The following is a 17,258-nucleotide window of genomic DNA, read 5'->3' on the forward strand; positions in this document are numbered from 1 at the left end:
ATTAAGAGGGACGCGTCTGCTGGACTCCAGGGCCATGGGCTGGTTAAGGGTACGGTCCCTCGTTAGTGGCAGAGGACGGAGCACAAGCCCTTCCTGCTGGCCAGGCTTCGGGCTCCCTGCCCCTCGTGACTGGTTTGCATTGGCAGTCCTCTGGATTTCCTTCCGTGCCCTTTACACATGCGGCGGTGTCTGGGATCAGCCCCCTCTGTCCCCACAAGGGGCGCTGCTACTCCTCCTTAGGGCTCCTAGCACAGCAGAGAGAAGGGAGCGGGAACACTAGTATGAACCAAGGTTCCCTGACCAGCAGGACCTCAGTCCTGGGCTTCCCACAGGACCTGCCCGGTGCGAAGCCACCTGCGACGGGCCCCACATGACCGAGGCCGTCTGGAGCTCGGTCCTGTCAGCAGGCTCCGCAGCCCTGCTACTTTCTGCTTGCAACAGCAGGTCCTTGTCCACGCTCACTGCAGTGTCGGCTCCTGTGATGGGCTCGAGGACCTTGCAGGGCCTCCAGACACCACTGCATGGCGGGTCCCCTGTGGCCCCTTCTCAGGGATGGACGGGACCTGCATGTCCTCTCCTCAGGAGACTCCCCTGCCCTGCCCACTGGCATGGCGGCACTCACGGGCGTCCTCGCGGCGCAGGCCGGATGACCTCAACAGCGAGGTGGGTTGGGAGGCTTTATTGAAAAGGCAGGCAGGCGCAAGGCTCCATGCTCAGGTCCGAGGGCGGGACAAGACCCGAGCCCAGGTCTGCTTCTCCTCAGGACCCTTGGGGGCGAACTTCTCCTGCAGCCTCTTCCACATGCTCTTATCCATTTCCTTGAACTCTTCCAAGGTGTCTGCAGGGGAGACAGAGGGTGGCTGAAGCCTGTCTAGGTGATGTGGATGGCATGGGCCTTCCTACCGAGCACATGGGCCTGCAATGGACCCTGCCTAGGAAGGTGGAAGCCTCTGCAGGGCAGCTCACACAGAGTGGTGTGGCAATGACCGCTCGTGCGGACCGAGCACAGTGGCCACCTGCCCCGAGGGCACAGAAACGGCACCACAGTGCCACGATGCGCTGTGACTACTGCAAACAGCCCACTTCACAGACCTTCCCGTTTCCCTGGGTCAGATGTGGAAACTGAGGCAGGGGAGGGCAAGTGGCCGCCCCAGGCCACACAGCGAGAAGCGCCGGAGCTGGGATGGAGCCTGGCAGGGTGGGCCTGCTGCGGGCGGAGAGCTGAGCAGCACTGGGGAGGTGGCTTGGGCTGACTCCTGGGCCCCAGGGCAATGCCAAAGCCCTGAGCCTTGGGTCCCTCATCTGTAAAAGAGGACAAAGGGGCCGCAGGAAACAATGGAGCTGTAACATGTCCAGCCCAACGTGAAGGCTAGGGAGGCGGGAGGGCCGCGGGACCTGGCTAAGAACAGCCTCTACTCCAGGACCCAGAGCAGGGGCCCTCGCCCTCATCGCTGGTGCTGTGAGCCATCTTTTGCTGTGGGCACTGCAGGGTGTCAGCCTCCTGCCTCTAAGTACAGATGACGCCTCATTCCTGCCTGTACCGGCTTCAACAACTAAAACTGTCTCCAGACATGGCCATGTGCAGGGCAGAGGCAAAACCTCCCCGGCAGAGAGCCCATGGTTCAGGGTCTCCCCGGGGCTAAGGTTTCATGAGATGCAGCTTTACCTGTATTTTAAATTAGACATTTTCATAATATGGTTTAGCCCACCTGCCTTCTTCCCTCTCTCTCTTACTAGGGATTGAACTCGAGGGCATTCTACTTTTTAATTTTTATTTTTGGTGGTACTGGGGTTCCTGGAAACCTTTCTACCTCCGGGCTACACTCCCAGACCCATTTGATATTTTTATTTGGAGACAGGATCTCTTAAGCCAGAACCAGCACAATCCTCCTGTCTCTGCCTCCCAAGCTGGGGATTACAAACTTGCACCACCACGCCCAGACTGGGTATTCTACTTTTAAGCTACACCCTCAGCTGTTAGGGGTAAAATAATTCTTTTTACATTTGAAACAAGGTCTCACGACCTTGCGGAATCCTCAAACCCGCAATCCTCCTGCCTCAGCCCCAGTCCTGGGATTATAGGCATGCACCACCACACACTGCTTCTGACTGAAGTGAGCCCTGCACTGCACCTCGGCCCTGGGCACCCGCCCCAGGGACTTTAGCTGAAGTCTAGGTTCCCAAGTGGGGCCTAAAACATGACCCCACAGGACCCTCCACCGACACCACGGGCCCAGCCCCAGAGCCTCGTGCCGTGCGCAGGTCTCTTCTTGCTCCACGAGGAAACACATTTGTAAGCTTACTCCAGAGCTGCGACAAAAATGTGGGGCTTGCAGAGGAAACCAATGCTCAGCAAATTCCCCCGAGCTGCGCTCCCGCCGGGCAAGCCACAGCGCAGTCTGCGGTGGGGAGTGGAGGCGGGGCGCCCACGCCTGGCTGCAAGGAGGAGCAGAGGCCTCTCCCGGAATGCACTTCCATTCTAATTTAGCCCAAACTTTCCTCACACCCTCCCGGCCCCTGCAATGGCACTGTGCCTCAACGCTGGTAATCACATGGACCCAGGGACACGGGGTAAATATATCCATTAGGGAAAAAATGCCAACAAAGCGATTCTGCCTGGCTGAAGTATCTTCGTCCCAGTTTTCCTGAGCATCGACACACAACAAACAGCAAGTGACGCCACTGGGCCTCAATCTGTTCAGAGGGCAAGAGTTTTCTAGAAGGTCAAATCCCCAAAACTTAGTTCTGAAAGCTGCCGGAAGAAGAGGAAAGAGAAACTTCTAGAGAACCAGATGGCAAATGTTTCAGGGCCTTGCCCTCCCAGAAAAGGTTAGCCTATTTTCGAATACAATATCCTTGGCAATAAAAATAGACATTTTCCAATGCCCACCTCCGCTGCGCTGGCGGCCGCGCCCCAGCCTCTCAGGACAATGGAGATGGGAAGTGGGGGGCCGGGCCGGGCAGGGGGTTTCCTTTCCTGCTAACTGGGGTCTATCAATGACTCGAAAACAGAACTAGTTCAACCTGTATCTAACCCATAGACCACGTCCCCTGGACCAGACAGCTCATAGGCGGATATCCCCATACACGTTTATTGAATGGCTTTTTGTTTTAATTAAAACCCCCATTGTTTATAAGGCCCCCTTAGGACCATAAAAATAAAAGTATTTTCCTTCCATCCTGATTTCAACGACTTCCATTTGGCAAATATGTATTCCCCTGTTCCTTGCTGCCCAGCCTTGACTTTAAAAGCACTAAGGATGCTTCTTCGTTCCTCAATCATGCCTTCAACCTTCTCCACAGTCGGGCCTCCCACCAGCAAAACCGCCATATTAAAAGCACTAAGGATGGTTCTTCGTTCCTCAATCATGCCTTCAACCTTCTCCACAGTCGGGCCTCCCACCAGCAAAACCGCCATATTAGACAATTCCCGTGGCCTCTCAAAGAATCCTTCACAAGCCAACTAGAAAAGGCGGCTGTGCTTGGCAGTACCTGTGGACAGGATCAGCTTGTACTCTTCCACGGACAGGCCACTGAAGGTGGTGTCTCGGGGGCGAGGGTACTGGCGTGGGGGGGAGAGAAGGAGGAAAAAGGTTAGTTCCGCAGCACCACCAGCCTCCTTTCCACGGCAGCTGGCCGGGGCCCTGGGCCAGGACCAGGCTCGAGAGGCAGCGCCACCTTGAGGCCGAGACTGGGCCTGGCAGGCACGCGCTGGAGCAGCCCCACCGTGGCTCGGTGGCCCGGCACACCGGAGGGCAAGAACCCTCTGGAAATGGCGTCCGAAGGCCTGGGTGGGCCCGGCTCTGCCTTCTAACTAGTTGCCAAGCGATGCCCGCACTGCTGCTCCGGACCATGCTCTGAGTGGGGAGGATTTAGAAGCCCTGCGGCGCGCAGGCTCTCCACTTGGCCCTGCCGTTTGTGGAGTTACTGAACATATTTTTCAAATCTGGGGAGAAGCACAGTATGTGGAATTTGACAGTAACCAGTCAGGACTGAAGAAGAGCACAGCTCTGTGATGGGACTTCCCAGCCGACCCCCTTCATCCCGAGTGTGGACCATCAGTTCCATCGGAGGGGATGGGAGTACACGAGAGCCAGGGGCTGTCAGGTACTCCCAGAGCGCGGGCTAGCGCACGGAATCTACGGCCCTTATTCAGAACTTTAAAAAGCTTTTATTTAGCCTCTGCCAGGCCCCTTTGTTGACCCGGCTGAAATTGCCGGGTACCTTTGCAAGTAGGAAAACTGCAATTCTTTACAAACATCGTCTAATCAGATTTCCACTCATTCTGCTCGGTCCCCATCAAGGCTGGGATATAAAAGCGGCAGCCCACTCACCTTGTGTTTGTAGTAGTTTGAATGGAGCCGTGCTAAGCTCTCGTACATCTGATCACAGGCTTCAGGCTCTGCAACCTGGAAGACAAAGAGACCCTGGGAGGTGAGCAGAGGAGCCCTGCCCACGCTGGGTCTGCACCCAGGCAGGGGCAGGTAAGAGGCACACGCAGGCGGTGGCCTCCACTTGGTGGGAGGCAACTCTGGCCCCCAGCTCCTGCTACTAGGAGTCACCTTGTTGGAGGAAGGGCTGCACCTCATCAGGCTCCCAACTGCAGAAAACCCCTCGGTCAACCAGCAGACCAACGTGTGCCGGGCAGCGGCAGTGGCAATCCCCCTCTCTAGCTCAGGCTGCCAGTGCGGCAGGGTGAGGAGGGCCTTCCTGGTGGACGGATGCTGGGAGGGAGGCAGGATGCCATCCACCTGCACTGCGGACCAGCCCATAAGCTGAGCGAGCCGGGCAAAGAGCCTGGTCGGAGAAAAAGAAGGCTTTCTAAGCTATACCTATTCATATGTTACATAAAGACTCTTATGAATGGCAAAAGAAAAAAATCAACTGAACTTTCATCACTGGAAAGTGGGGAGCTGCTCAAACGACAAGGAAAGAGACACACTGAAGGTGGCGCTGCAGATTAGACAGGTGAACCAAGCAGGGCCAGGATGGAGACTCCAGCTGGGCCTTGCTAGAAGGGAAGGCTGTTTAGAAGCCTGCAGACAGAGAGGAGAAAACAACCAAATCCCCTGGGTGCCCAGGCAGTGGCGGCCTGCTAGGAATGCCTGGCAAGTCAGGCAGTGTGCCCGTGGGAGGAGGCTTTTCCCCTTTCAGGCCGTTTTTGGTGGTACTGGCTGGGGATTGAACCCAGGGGTGAGAACACCTTCGAGCTACACCCCAGCCCTATTTTTTTATTCTTTATTTTAAAACAAGGTCTAACTAAGTTGGGAAGGGTCTAAGTAGCTGAGGCTGGCCGTGAACCTGCGATCCTCCCAAGTACTGGGATTACAAGTGTGCGCCACCACGCCTGGTATTTTTTGTTTTGGAATAGGGTCTCCCTAGGTTCCCGAGTCTAAGCTGCCGATGCTGGTCCCGAACCTGTGATTCTCCTGTCAGCCTCCCAAGATGTGGGATCACAGGTGCGCCGCCGCGCCTGGCTCCCTCTCGTACCTCCTTTGGCCTTCTCTCCCTCTTTCCTTGCTAGTATTCATCTATACAGTACATTGTCTGCCAAGAATCCTGAAAGTTCCCTAGAACAAAACTTTTATTTTTCCAGAATTCAAATGATGGATTTTTTCTAACTTATATTCTTTTTTCAAGACAGAGCGTATAAATAAATCAGGAGTCAAGCGTTTTAATAAGGCAGCCTTGCTCTGCCTCTTCGTGCATGTCAAATGAGGGCCTACTGCACAGCAAACAAAGACAAAGCCCATCATTCCCTTCTCCCTGGCCCATGGCAGGTTCGGGCTGCTCAATGGACACCATGAAGTCTCATGATGGAACAGATGGCGGGCCAAGGGCAGGTGTCTGACTTGCACACACACACACATGGTACACGTAGCCAGGCATGTGCTACTCAGCTGTGATCTCAGTGCTTGGGAGGCTGAGACAGGAGAATCACAGGTTTGAGGTCAGCCTCAGCAACAGGGAGGCTCTTAACAACTTGGAGAGACCCTGTTTTAAAATAAAAGAATAAAATAGGGCTGGGGTATAACTCGGAGGCAGAATGCCTCTGGCTTTAACCCCAGTACCAATAATAATAATAATATCAATCATGAAATAATAAAACAATTCGCCACATTCACGTTCCTCTACCTGAACAAACATCCCTCTGACCCACTGACAGTAGGGGCACAGGCCTTCACCCCACACGCTGCCCCAGCATAAGAACATCCCCTCGTGCGGCCACGGCTCGGCGCTGTGCCAGGCCGCCCGGCACTCTGTGCAGCCTGGCCCGCTCACGGGCAGCGCCTCGCCCTTCTTTGTCTTTCATGCACTGCCGCTTTTGGGGCTGCTGGCCAACGTCACCTTTCTTTTAAAAGAAAAGATAATAATAGCCTGTGCTGTGGAGGGTGGTGTGAGGTACGAGAGGTAACACCTGGCCTGTTCCCAAGTCTAGGCCTTTTGTGAGCACGAGCGGTAGCCCCACAGTCCAGGAAACCTGGTGGTAGTGGCACGGAAGGCGTGCTCAGAGGGTCGCGGCCCCAATCCTGGGGGGACAGGAGGGAGTGCCGGAGGATGGCTGGCTGAGGAGTACAGTACGAGAACAAAGGGAGTCAGGCATGGTGGCATACACCTGTAATCCCAGCACTTGGGAGGCCATGAAAGGAGGACTGCAGGTTCAAGGCCAGCCTCAGCAACTTAGTGAGGCCCTATTTAAAATAAGGGCTGCAGGTATATCTCAGAGGCAGAAGGCCTTGGTTCAATCCCCAGTATTAAAACAAACAAAAACCAAACAAAGCCCCACTTCTGATCACGCCTGCATTCCAACCAGATCTGTGCCCTCAGCAATCTGGTCAATGCCGTCCCCTCTGCAGGCCAGGGGGTGCCTCCCACCTCACGGGCTCTGGGCCACCTCCCCCACCCTGAGGGCAGCAGGGCAGATGGGGCACAGGCCGCCCCTGCACACAGCTGCTCCTGGGCGTGCCAGCTACACAGGTCCGGGTGCAGAAGCAGCGACCTTCTGGGCCCGCGGCCTCCCGTTCGTGCCCTAGACAGCTGACAAAATGCCCGGAGCACAATTCATTACCAAGAAGGAGCCAGACCAGAGTCCTAAAAATGGACCTGCCATCCAAGTGCCATCTGAGGTCAGATGTCTCCTCGCTGCAGAAGTCGCTCCCGAGGTGAGGGAGGTCAAGATGTCAATTTACAGAAAGCGCTCACTGCTCAAAGCGCGAAGGGGGAGCGGGGCGCGGTGGTGCACGCCTATAATCCCAGTACTTGGGAGCCTGAGACAGGAGGGCCACAGGTTCAAGGGCAGCCTCAGCAGTTTAGCGAGACCTTCAGGGACTTAGGGAGATCCTGTTTCAAAACAATAAAAACAGCTGGTTAAAAAATAAAAAGGGGGTGTAGCTTAGAGGCAGAACCTCTGGGTTCGTCTCCCGTACAAGAGAGAGAAGGCGCCAAGGCCATGGCTCCTTGTAGCGGCTAACTCCAGCTCAGCAATTCAAGTCTCGTTTCCTACTTGAACAGCGACCTGTAGGTGCGTCTGATTCTAGAAGCCGCACCACACGCCTACATCCTCGTTCAGACTCGAGCACAAACATTCCTAAATTTTGAAATGTACAGCTTTTTGATGAAATGTACTGTGGGTGTTTAGAAGAGTCTTCTATACCTGGTTTTGCATTTTACACCTAATGAGATTACGGACACTGAGGACTAATAGCAGCGCTGGGTTTGGAAAAGGCAGAGCAGGGACATTATAAAAAATTCAGCACTGCTCCCTAATGTGAATAAAATAGATGTTCAACTGACAAAGTGTCCTTTATAGCTCTATTTTTGCTCCTTTTGCATTTCCCCTGCTCAGCCGTCAGTAAATTTCTCTTTACCATATTAAACTTTTATACATACAAATCTCCATCACTGCCGCAGGCGCTCATTTCGATTTTCAAAATTGAATTTTGGGTGGTGACAGCGATTGGTACAGCGGCCCCCATTCCAGTCACACGAAGGACGCGTAAGCACTTTGGGAGGGTGGTGCAGACCGCCTGGCTAATAAGGGAGCGCTGGATCTGGTCCAGGGCATCTACGAAGCGAGGTTCTCCTGACTTGGTAATGAACTCGTGGAATGAGTTGGTCCGTCACTCTCCTCAATTCACCTGGATGTCTCCTCTCGAGCACCTACTATGGGAGAATGCTCTGCTAGGGGCTGTGGGGGACACAGAGAAGACCTAGCCGAGGAGACGAGATACACACGGCGGAAGCCAACCAGCGGCTGCCCGGAGGGAACCGGCGCAGGAGTGGCAGAGAGGAGGGGCTCAGGGCAGTGCCAGTGCACGCACGAGAGCAGCAGTCCCCAACTCTGGACCTCTGCAGGAGGGCATGGGGTCAGAGACGTGACTCGGCAGACCAGGCTGGCGAAGGCCTGGGGACAAGGGTGTCCCAGGCAGGTACTGGGGAGTCTACCCCGGAGCTATATATCCCCAGCACTTTTCTTTTTCCCGAAACAGGTTCTTGCTATGTCGTTGAGGGTCTACGCTGTGAGAGCAACTGGAACGGCAGCCCCTATTCCAGCGGCCCTCCCGCACCTGGGTTACAGGTGTACGCCACCGCCAGCCCAGCCAGGGCTCCTAAAGCTGACTCCAGGGAGGACTGCAGGGTTGGGAAGCCATCAACTCTTGGCAAGCTCTGTGTGCCTGGGCTCGGGGTGTCTGTGGGGTACACAGCGACTGTGGTCTCAAGGCTAAGAATCACTTGTGTTGTAGCAGGCCTGGGAGGCAGGAGGGTGGCCCTGCTCACGCCAGTGCTGCTGCTGGGGGTGGACAGAGGCAAGGCTGGGAGCTCGGGCTGGCGTGGGGCCCAGGTTCAGGAGAGCTCGCCACCTTGCCTGCCACTTGTCTGGAGGCAGCAGGCAGATTCTAAAGAAGTGAAGTGGTGACCAATGGACGGTCAAGACTTTCCCCCCTAGGAGGAGCGCCTGCATCTTTAAACACGCGCAGATGGACACACAGCCCTCGATCCCAAGGCTGGCTCCTCTGGCTTCAGCTCCACGCAACGGGGAGAAACAGATGGAGCTCCCTCCCCTTAGACGAGACTCTCCTCACAACCCCCTCTGCAGTGAGGCCAAGCTCGTAACTAAAGCTAGCATAACTTGTTCTTGGCCCGCCTCAAAAACATGGTGGTAGAATGCCCCTGGGTTCTATCCCCAGTACAGAGAGAGAGGGGGGGGGAAGAGGGAGAGAGAGAGAGGGAGAAAAAGGAAGGGAAAAAAGAAAAATCCTTTGAAGCCAGGCGTGATGGCGCACACTGGGAGGTTGAGTTAGAAGGATCACAAGTTCAAGGCCAGCCTCAGCAAGTAGTGAGCTTCTCATCAACCTAGCAAGACTCTGTTTCAAAATTAAAATAAAAAAATAAAAGTAAAAATAAAAATAGGGCTGGGGGTGTAGCTCAGCGGTAGAATGCCCCTGGGTTCAACCCCCAATACCAAAAACTAAATAAATATTTCTAAAAAGTCCTTTGAATTTTCCTTTGAGAAGGTGAAGACCATTCACACTGCTAGAAGGCCGAGAAAGTCTAACTTCTTTCAAAGTGGGCCAATTACTGAACCCTGGATACAAAACAATCACAGCCCTGGCTGCTGGTGGGCGGCCCTCCCTGGGCGCAGGGCTGGGGCCAGCCCTTTCAGGAAGCTGCTCTGTGCCTAATGAGCTCACCAGGAGGGGCCCTGCCCCTGGGGTCAAGACAACAATCGCAGCTGTGTGACCACCCTCCCCCGTGTGGTGGCTCTTTTATCAGTCTCCGGGTGCTGAAGGAACATGCGTTCTCTTAAAGAAAGTCTACTCAAAGGAGGCGAAACCCAGAAACATGAACTAAAACACTGCAGGATAAGGGTGTGGGGCGTTCCGTGTGTTCCTGCCTCTCGGTCACATGTGGGGAGACCAGGAGCCTCCCCAGAGGGCAATCTGAGCTGTAATAAATGCAGGCGGTGGTTTCTGAGCTCTGGTTTGGAGGCTGAATTATTAATCTACCTTCTAGTAAGCGTGCCTTTCCGCACTGTGTCCCCAGCGAGAAGAGGACCGTCTTTCTGCTCATCCGCACTGGGCAGGGAGTGGCTGCGGCAAAGAATAGCAGGTGAGCAAACACAGAGGATGTTTAATTCTTTGCCCAAACTAGCAGAGGACAGGAAAGGTCTGAGCAGGGAACGAGGGCCAGGGAGTAGCCTGCGGCTCAGGGAACAAGAGGCTACTCTTTTTTTCTTTGGTGCTGGGGATCGAACCCAGCCTCCTGCCCTACTTTTATTTGGAAACAAGGTCTAGGTTGTTAAGTCACACTAGGTTGCTAAGGCTGGCCCTGAACCTGCGATCCTCCCGTCTCAGGCTCCCAAGTACTGGGATTACAAGCATGTGCCACCATGCCAGCTTCTATTTTTTTTATTTAGAAACACAGTCGAAGTTGGTGAGGCTGGCCTCATACCTGCGATCCTCCTGCCTCAGCCTCCCAAGTACTGGGATTATGGCTGTGCCAGGGAAGCAATTAAATGAGATCAGGGCTCAGTGCGCTGTGTACCTGTCAGGGTTGTGCTATCAGGACGCAGGAAGCCAAGAGGCTGAGGGGAGGGCTGCCTGCCTCTCTCCCCGTGGAGAGGCTGCTGCAACAGCGCTGCCTCCTCCTGTCCTGTTCTGACGCCCTGGCAAGCAGCATTACAAGGAGGGTTGTGTCAATCAGCCCACCAGGCTCATCCCCACCTCCTGCTGCCACTTTAACAAAGTCTTCCAGAACCACCTTTCCTTCTCAAGGTCTTTATAAATGACCCGGGGGTGTCAGTGGGAGTGAGTCACAGTACTGTTCTCATTCCAGCAAAGGGCTGCTCTCTCTAAAAATTATCACAGAGATTTACTAAGCCCAGGCGCGATCTCAGGTGACATCGGGCTGAGGGAGCACGACTGCGGCTCTGAGTGATGCGCCTGCCGCCGCCCTGATGCGCTGGGTCACTCCACCAGGAACGCGTTCATCAACCCCAAGCCGTCACGGGGGCCATGACTTGCATCTGCAGCTGTGACTCAGCCTGTGTGGGCCTTCTGACTGATCAGAAGCGGTCTCCCTGAGTGACTGCCGCGGAGGACGACCACTGGCAAGGAGAAAGTCCTACCCGCCCTGCTGGCTGTTCTTACGCTAACACTCAGGGTGGCCGCCAAGCTTGGCCAAGCTCGCTGGCTGCCGACTGTAAGCTCTGTGGGGGCGAGAACCAGGCTGCGTCCCTCTCCTGCAGAGCTCCAAGTCAGCCCTCACCACTCGGGACAAAGCAACGCTTGCTTCTCACTGCTCCCGACTCCTCCGTCTAGTTCTGCTACATCTGCAGCCACATTCAAATGACTTTTGTTTCATGAGCCATAACCATTTATTCGTTCATTCATTCAGACATTTACTGTTTTTTTTTTTTTTTTTTTTTGTGGTACTGGGGTTCCTGGAAGCCCTTCTACTTCCGGGCTACACTCCCAGACCTATTTTATATTTTTTTATTTGGAAACAGGGTCTCTTAAGCCAGCACGGCTGGCTTCGAACCTGCGTGATTCTCCTGTCTCCGCCTCCCAAGTGTGGAGATTACAAGCGTGGCCACCACGCCTGGCTGAGTGTTTTTTTTTTTTAATGTGACAAGAACTACACTAGACGTTAGGGGCAGGGGAGATAAAAATGGCATCGCTTCTACTTTCAGTAGGCTCACACTAAAATATATAGACAGCATGGTCCTATAAAGTCTACAGGGTCTGGAGCGCTCGGCTAGATGGGATTCCTGCCTTCAAGACCTTTACACTTTGGGCCAGTGAAGACCACTACCATGGTGTAAAGGCCTTGGAGTGCGGGATGGTCTCAGGTCGCTTCTCCAGACGGTGTGTGCTGTGTACCACGTCTGTGAGTCGCTTCCTACCTCCGACCTCGCCCGGGGCCCAGGCTCAAGTGTCCCATGCCTACTTGACATTGCCACTTGGAAGCCAGTCCCCTTGGCATCTCAGGTTTAGTGTGCCCATGTCAAACTCACGATGTTCTTCCCAGGTCACACCTGTTCCTCATCTAGTCTTTCTACGAACAGTAAACAGTACCCAGCTACTCGAGCCGAAAAAAACCTAGGTGCTATCCTTGGTTCCTCTCTTTTTCTTTCCCCCACAATACGGGGGTGAGGGCATCCCGTTGACGTGACTTGTGCATTACAATCTGACTCAAGCTACTTCCGTTTCTTGCGTCGCCATCCTCAGCCAAACCAGCAGCCTCTCTTGCCTAGGGTACCATGGTGAGCTTCTGTTTTTATCTTCTACAATCCACCCACCCCATGTAACCACAGTGACCTTTGAGACGAGGTCCCACTGGTCTCCTGCCTAAGCGTCCTCAGTGGCTTTTTGACTTTGAGACAGGGTCTTGCTAAGTTGCTGAGGCTGGCCTCAAACCTGGGATCCTCTTTCAGACTCTCAAGTACTGGGATTACAGGCGTTGGCCACCACACCAGGCTCCTCCCACCTCTACCCTCCAGTCATTCCAGTTTCTTTCCATTCCTTCATATCCCTATCTGATTTCCTTTGTAGCGCCTAGAATGCCATCCCTCTCCAAAGGTACACTGGCTCATCCTCTTTCCTTAGGTCTCCGCTCTGTCTCGTCCTCAAAAGAGCCTGTCACAACTACGACCTTTTATCATGCTACTACCCCCATTCTGTATCCACCACAGTACTTGCCTGGGCCTTTTCATGTCTGTCTGTCTACTGTGTCCTGAACCCCACTCCTCTAGCTCCCTGCCGCTCCCTGGCACTTCGCATAGTTCCTGGCCCGTGGGAGGTACTCGATAAATAGTGCTGAATGAATGAAAAAACCCAGAGCTGCACCAGTGAACGGCAGAGGCAGGACGGCTCCTCACAGGGCTGGAGTGGAGGACCCTAACCTGCTGCCCGGGCTTACAAGGGCCCCGTAAGGAAGCAAGACCCTGCAGAGATCCCTAGGGTCCAGATCAGCCAATACAGTCTACACAAGGTAATAGTACCATTTTATGGAAACAACAGGCCTGTGTGAGTCACCATCTGCGACAGGTGCAGGGGACTTCAACCCTGCAAGCACCTTGAACACAGGGGGCGCTTTAAAAAATACTGTGGCCGAGGTCCTGGCTGACTCGCTAAAACCTGGATCTTAAAATTGCTTCCTCGGTAACTGCAAACTGCAGGCGGATGGCCGCACGGGGCAGGCCGGGCGTCGCGCCCCGCAGCTCCCGGGACGCGGGTCCGCGCACGTGCGGCGGGAGGGGAGGCCGCGCATGCGCAGCGCCGCCCGAGCCCGCCGCCGGCCCCGCCTGCCTCGCCCTTTCCTCCCCTCGCCCCAGCCGCCTCCCCGCCCGTCACCTGGGTGTTCTCTCCCTCCCGAAAGGCCTGTGCTACCCGCTGCCGCAGGTAAGCGCCCAAATCCCGGCCCCGTTTGGTCTCGTCCACTGGCCATTCCTCACACAGCTTAAGGAAACGCCGGTAGCGGCTGGCCGCCATCTTGGGCCCGGCTGGTCCCGCCCCGGGGGAGGAGTCAGCGCCGCGCCTGCGCCTGCGCACGAAGGCGCCCAGGCATCTCCCTCCGTGCGCATGCGCGGCCCCGCTGGCCGGATGGGGGCGCTGCTCGCTCGTGTCTGCAAATCGAGCTAATTCGGTCATCTTGCTGGGGACTTGCCCGGCTCCCAGGGGCCAGGCAGATGCGGAGCACCCTCGGGACGGCTTTTCTTTTCTTTTACAATGACTGCACAAGCTCTAGACTAAAGAACTCTCCCCCGAGACATCTGCTCTTTCGCCAAAAAAGAATACATTTGCTTGTAAATACAGGTGGTTATTGGACGGAGATGTGTGTCAATTAATCACGCAGCGCGCACACGTGGCTCGCCCCCATCCCTTCCGGCAGTGCCCCTTGGACTCTGCCCGCAGTGTCTTTTTCGGTGCGCCCACCTATTGCCCCGCTCTCTGCCCGCCTAGTATCTTTTCTTCGCTCCCCCCCACGCCCCCATGGCCAGCCACAGGGTTCCTAGCTGGGGGATGTCAGCTAGGTTGCTTCGGTCTGGAGAAACTTGTTTAAATAATATTTTTTTAAATCGTGGTCAGAAGCCGGGCGTGGTGCCTCACGCTTGTCATCCCAGTACTTGGGAGGCTGAGACTGGAGGATCTCAGGTTCACGGCCAGCCTCGGCTACTTAGTGAGGCCCTCCGCAATTTAGTGAGCCCTGTTTCAAAATAAAGAATAAAAAATAGGGTACGGGTGTAGCTCGAAGGTAGAATGCCCCTGGGTTCTATCCCCAGTGCCCCCCCCCAAAAAAAATCGTGGTGAGATAAAAATACATTTTAGCCATTTTAAGTGTACAGTTCAGTGGTATTAACTATAATCCTAACATGCAACCATCACATCACCCACCTCTAACTACTTTTCGTAGAAAATGGAAAGTCCATGTTCATTAAACAGTAACTCCCTATTCCCCCTCAGCAGCCACCAAATAGACCCAGAGGTGGAATCGCTGGATGGAACAGTAATTCTTATTTTTTTTTTTTTTTTGGTGGTACTGTGGATGGAACCCAGGGGCCTTTCTACCTCCGGGCTACACTCCCAGACCTATCTTTATATTTTATTTGGAAACAGGGTCTCTTAAGCCAGCTAAGACTGCCTTTGAACCTGCGCGATCCTCCTGCCTCAGCCTCCCAAGCGCGGGGATGACAAGCGTGCGCCGCCACGCCCGGCGTAGTAGTTCTATTTTTAATTCTTTGAGGAACTTCCGGGATGGCTTTCCACAGTGTTTGCTCCAAGGGCCCATTTGCTTCACATCCTTGTCAACACTTTTTATTTCCTGTACTTTCTTGGTAGTAGCGATTCTGTTTGGTGTAAGGCGCCGTCTTGCTGTAGACACTGCTCTTTGGATCTGCGCTTCTTCACTGACGTTGAGCATGATCTCACGTGTTTCTTGGCCATTTGTGTATCTTCTCTGGAGAAATGTCTGTTCAAGAGCTTTGTCCACTGTGTGTGTGTGTGTGTGTGTGTGTGTGTGTGTGTGTGTGTGTGTTTTGCTGCGGTTCGAAACCAGGGGCATTCTACCACTAATCTATACCCCCGGCTCTGTATATTTCTGCATTTATTTTATTTTGAAACAGGGTCTCTCTAGGTTGACGAGAGCCTCACTACTTGCTGAGGCTGTCCTCCAATCTGTGATCCTCCTGCCGCAACCTCCCAAGTACCAGGATTACAGGCATGCACCACCATGCCTGGTTTTGTCATGAGTCTCTAAATGGGAATTATGATGATAAGTTATAATGATTAAATTAAATTATTAAATTATGATGATAATTATACGTGCCAGTCACTGTCCTGGACGGCTTACGCAGGTTGACTCTGTTATCCTCATGAAGGCTCAAGTACCGCTCTTAGCCCCTAGGTGGAAACTGAGGCTCACCCAGTTTCTGAGGACGAGCCGGGGTCACCCACTGGGACGTGGCAGAGCTGGGATTCGAACCTGGTCGGTGGCTCTTGTGTGCACTCTGCCGCCCCCCACGCAGCCGTGATTTTGTGTGTGTAGCAGGGCCTAGCCATGGCGGCTTCTATTTGTCATTTTCCAAGGGGGCTCTGGGGTCCTCTGGCCTCGATTCACCGGAGCCCTTTTCCTTTCCGGGGCCGTGGGTGGCGTGAGCCAGGGCCTGGGCTCACTGGCTTGTCAATCACCCAGCACCACTCTGGGCACATTAACAGGCACTGCCTGGAAGGTGGCTCAGTGGTGCCAGCCCCGTGGGGCGTTGATGGCCATGTTAACAGCCACCTGCCGCTGTCACTCACTCCGCACTGAATGCCACTGAATGCTGGCTCAGGGAAAACCCGCCAGGGCGGCCCCTCCCTGCCATTTGCAATGGGTATCTGGCTCTATGGAGCCCTGTTGGCCCTATTTAGAAAGGAGACCTTAATAGGGGGAGGAGGAGGGGGGTGCTGCTTCCGTTTTTTCTAAGTTATAATGATCCCAGTAATTGAGACACCGAATTGCACATTTGAAATGGTTGAAAGTAAAAATATCGTTTTGTAATGCTGGTGTTAATAATGTAAACATTAAAAAGGAATTAAATACTTAGCTTCATTGTGGGGCACGGTGGCCTGATTTTTCTTCTTTCAACTTGTTCAAGTGAAGCGAAGGATTGGCTACAGTACCCACATATGTTACCAAAAATGTGGATTTAGCTTAGCTAGCTGTGGTGACTCACGCCTGTAATTCCCGTACTTGGGAGGCTGAGATAGGCAGATCTTGGGTTCAAGGCCAGCCTCAGCAACTTAGTGAGACCCGCAGAAACTCAGCAAGACCCTGCTTCAAAATAAAAAGGCCTCCCTGGGCGTGGTGGCGCAGGCTTGTAATTCCAGCACTCGGGAGGCTGAGACTGGAGGATCGCGGTTCGCGGACAGCCTCAGCTACTCAGTGAGGCCCTCTGCAACTCAGTGAGACCCTGTCTCAAAATAAAGAATTAAAAATAGGGCAGGGGTTGTACCCTGGAGGTCGAATGCACCTGGGTTCCATCCCCAGACCTGCAAATAATAATAATAATAATAATAATAATAATAATAATAATAATAAATAAAAAAGGCCTAAGCCAGGTATGGTGGCACATGCTTGTAATCCCAGCACTTGGGAGGCTGAGACAGGAGGATCGTGGTTCGGGGACATCCTCAGCTACTTAGTGAGGTCCTTTGCAATTCAGTGAGATATTGTTTCCAAACAAAGAATAAAAAATAGGGTTGGGGTGTTACTCGGTGGTAGAATGCCCCTGGGTTCCATCCCCAGGACTGCAATAAATAAATAAATAGGGCTGGGGGTATAGTTTGGAGGTAGAATGTTCCTGAGTTCAGCTGGGCATGGTGGCTCACACTTGCAATCTCAGTATTTGGGAGGCTGAGACAGAAGGAATGCAGGTTTAAAGCCAGCCTCAGCAACTTAGCAAAGCTTTCAGTAACCTAGTGAGACCCTGTATCCAAATAAGAACTAAAATCCGGCTGGGGGTATAGCTTGGAGGTAGAATGAGTTTAATCCCCAGTACAAAAAAAAAAGAAGAAGAAGAGATTTCTTTTTTCAAGGTGTGCTAGTGTTGGAGGTGGGCTAAAGAAGCCTGGGGAAGTCTCTGAGTGCAGCCTGGAATGTACAAGACGCTCAGCTCTGGAGACAGCTCATCGTCGGCCCCAGGACCTGCCTCCTGCCCAGCTCTCCACCTGCTCTGTGGCCGGCGTCATGGCAGAGAGGCCTCCCTGAGGTGGCGG

At 54.0% G+C, this 17,258-nt stretch overlaps 1 protein-coding gene across 2 annotated transcripts; it reads right to left on the reverse strand.

Annotated features, from left to right (window-relative positions):
- Positions 1–713: 713 nt before the first annotated feature.
- UQCC2 (ubiquinol-cytochrome c reductase complex assembly factor 2) lies at positions 714–13,493 on the reverse strand (the record flags this gene model as incomplete). Of its 2 annotated transcripts, none has more annotated exons than XM_080709730.1 (4): positions 714–838; positions 3,493–3,562; positions 4,335–4,382; positions 13,356–13,493. In XM_080709730.1, the coding sequence occupies 4 exons, from the start codon at positions 13,491–13,493 to the stop codon at positions 714–716; spliced, it is 381 nt and encodes a 126-aa protein (XP_080565856.1). The 2 variants fall into 2 exon arrangements, with proteins under 2 accessions (XP_080565856.1, XP_080565855.1); XM_080709729.1 differs by having other exon boundaries at positions 4,335–4,409.
- Positions 13,494–17,258: the final 3,765 nt, after the last annotated feature.

This window comes from Muscardinus avellanarius, assembly GCF_963383645.1.
Source record: "Muscardinus avellanarius genome assembly, chromosome: 14".
NCBI classification, from domain to species: Eukaryota; Metazoa; Chordata; class Mammalia; order Rodentia; family Gliridae; genus Muscardinus; species Muscardinus avellanarius.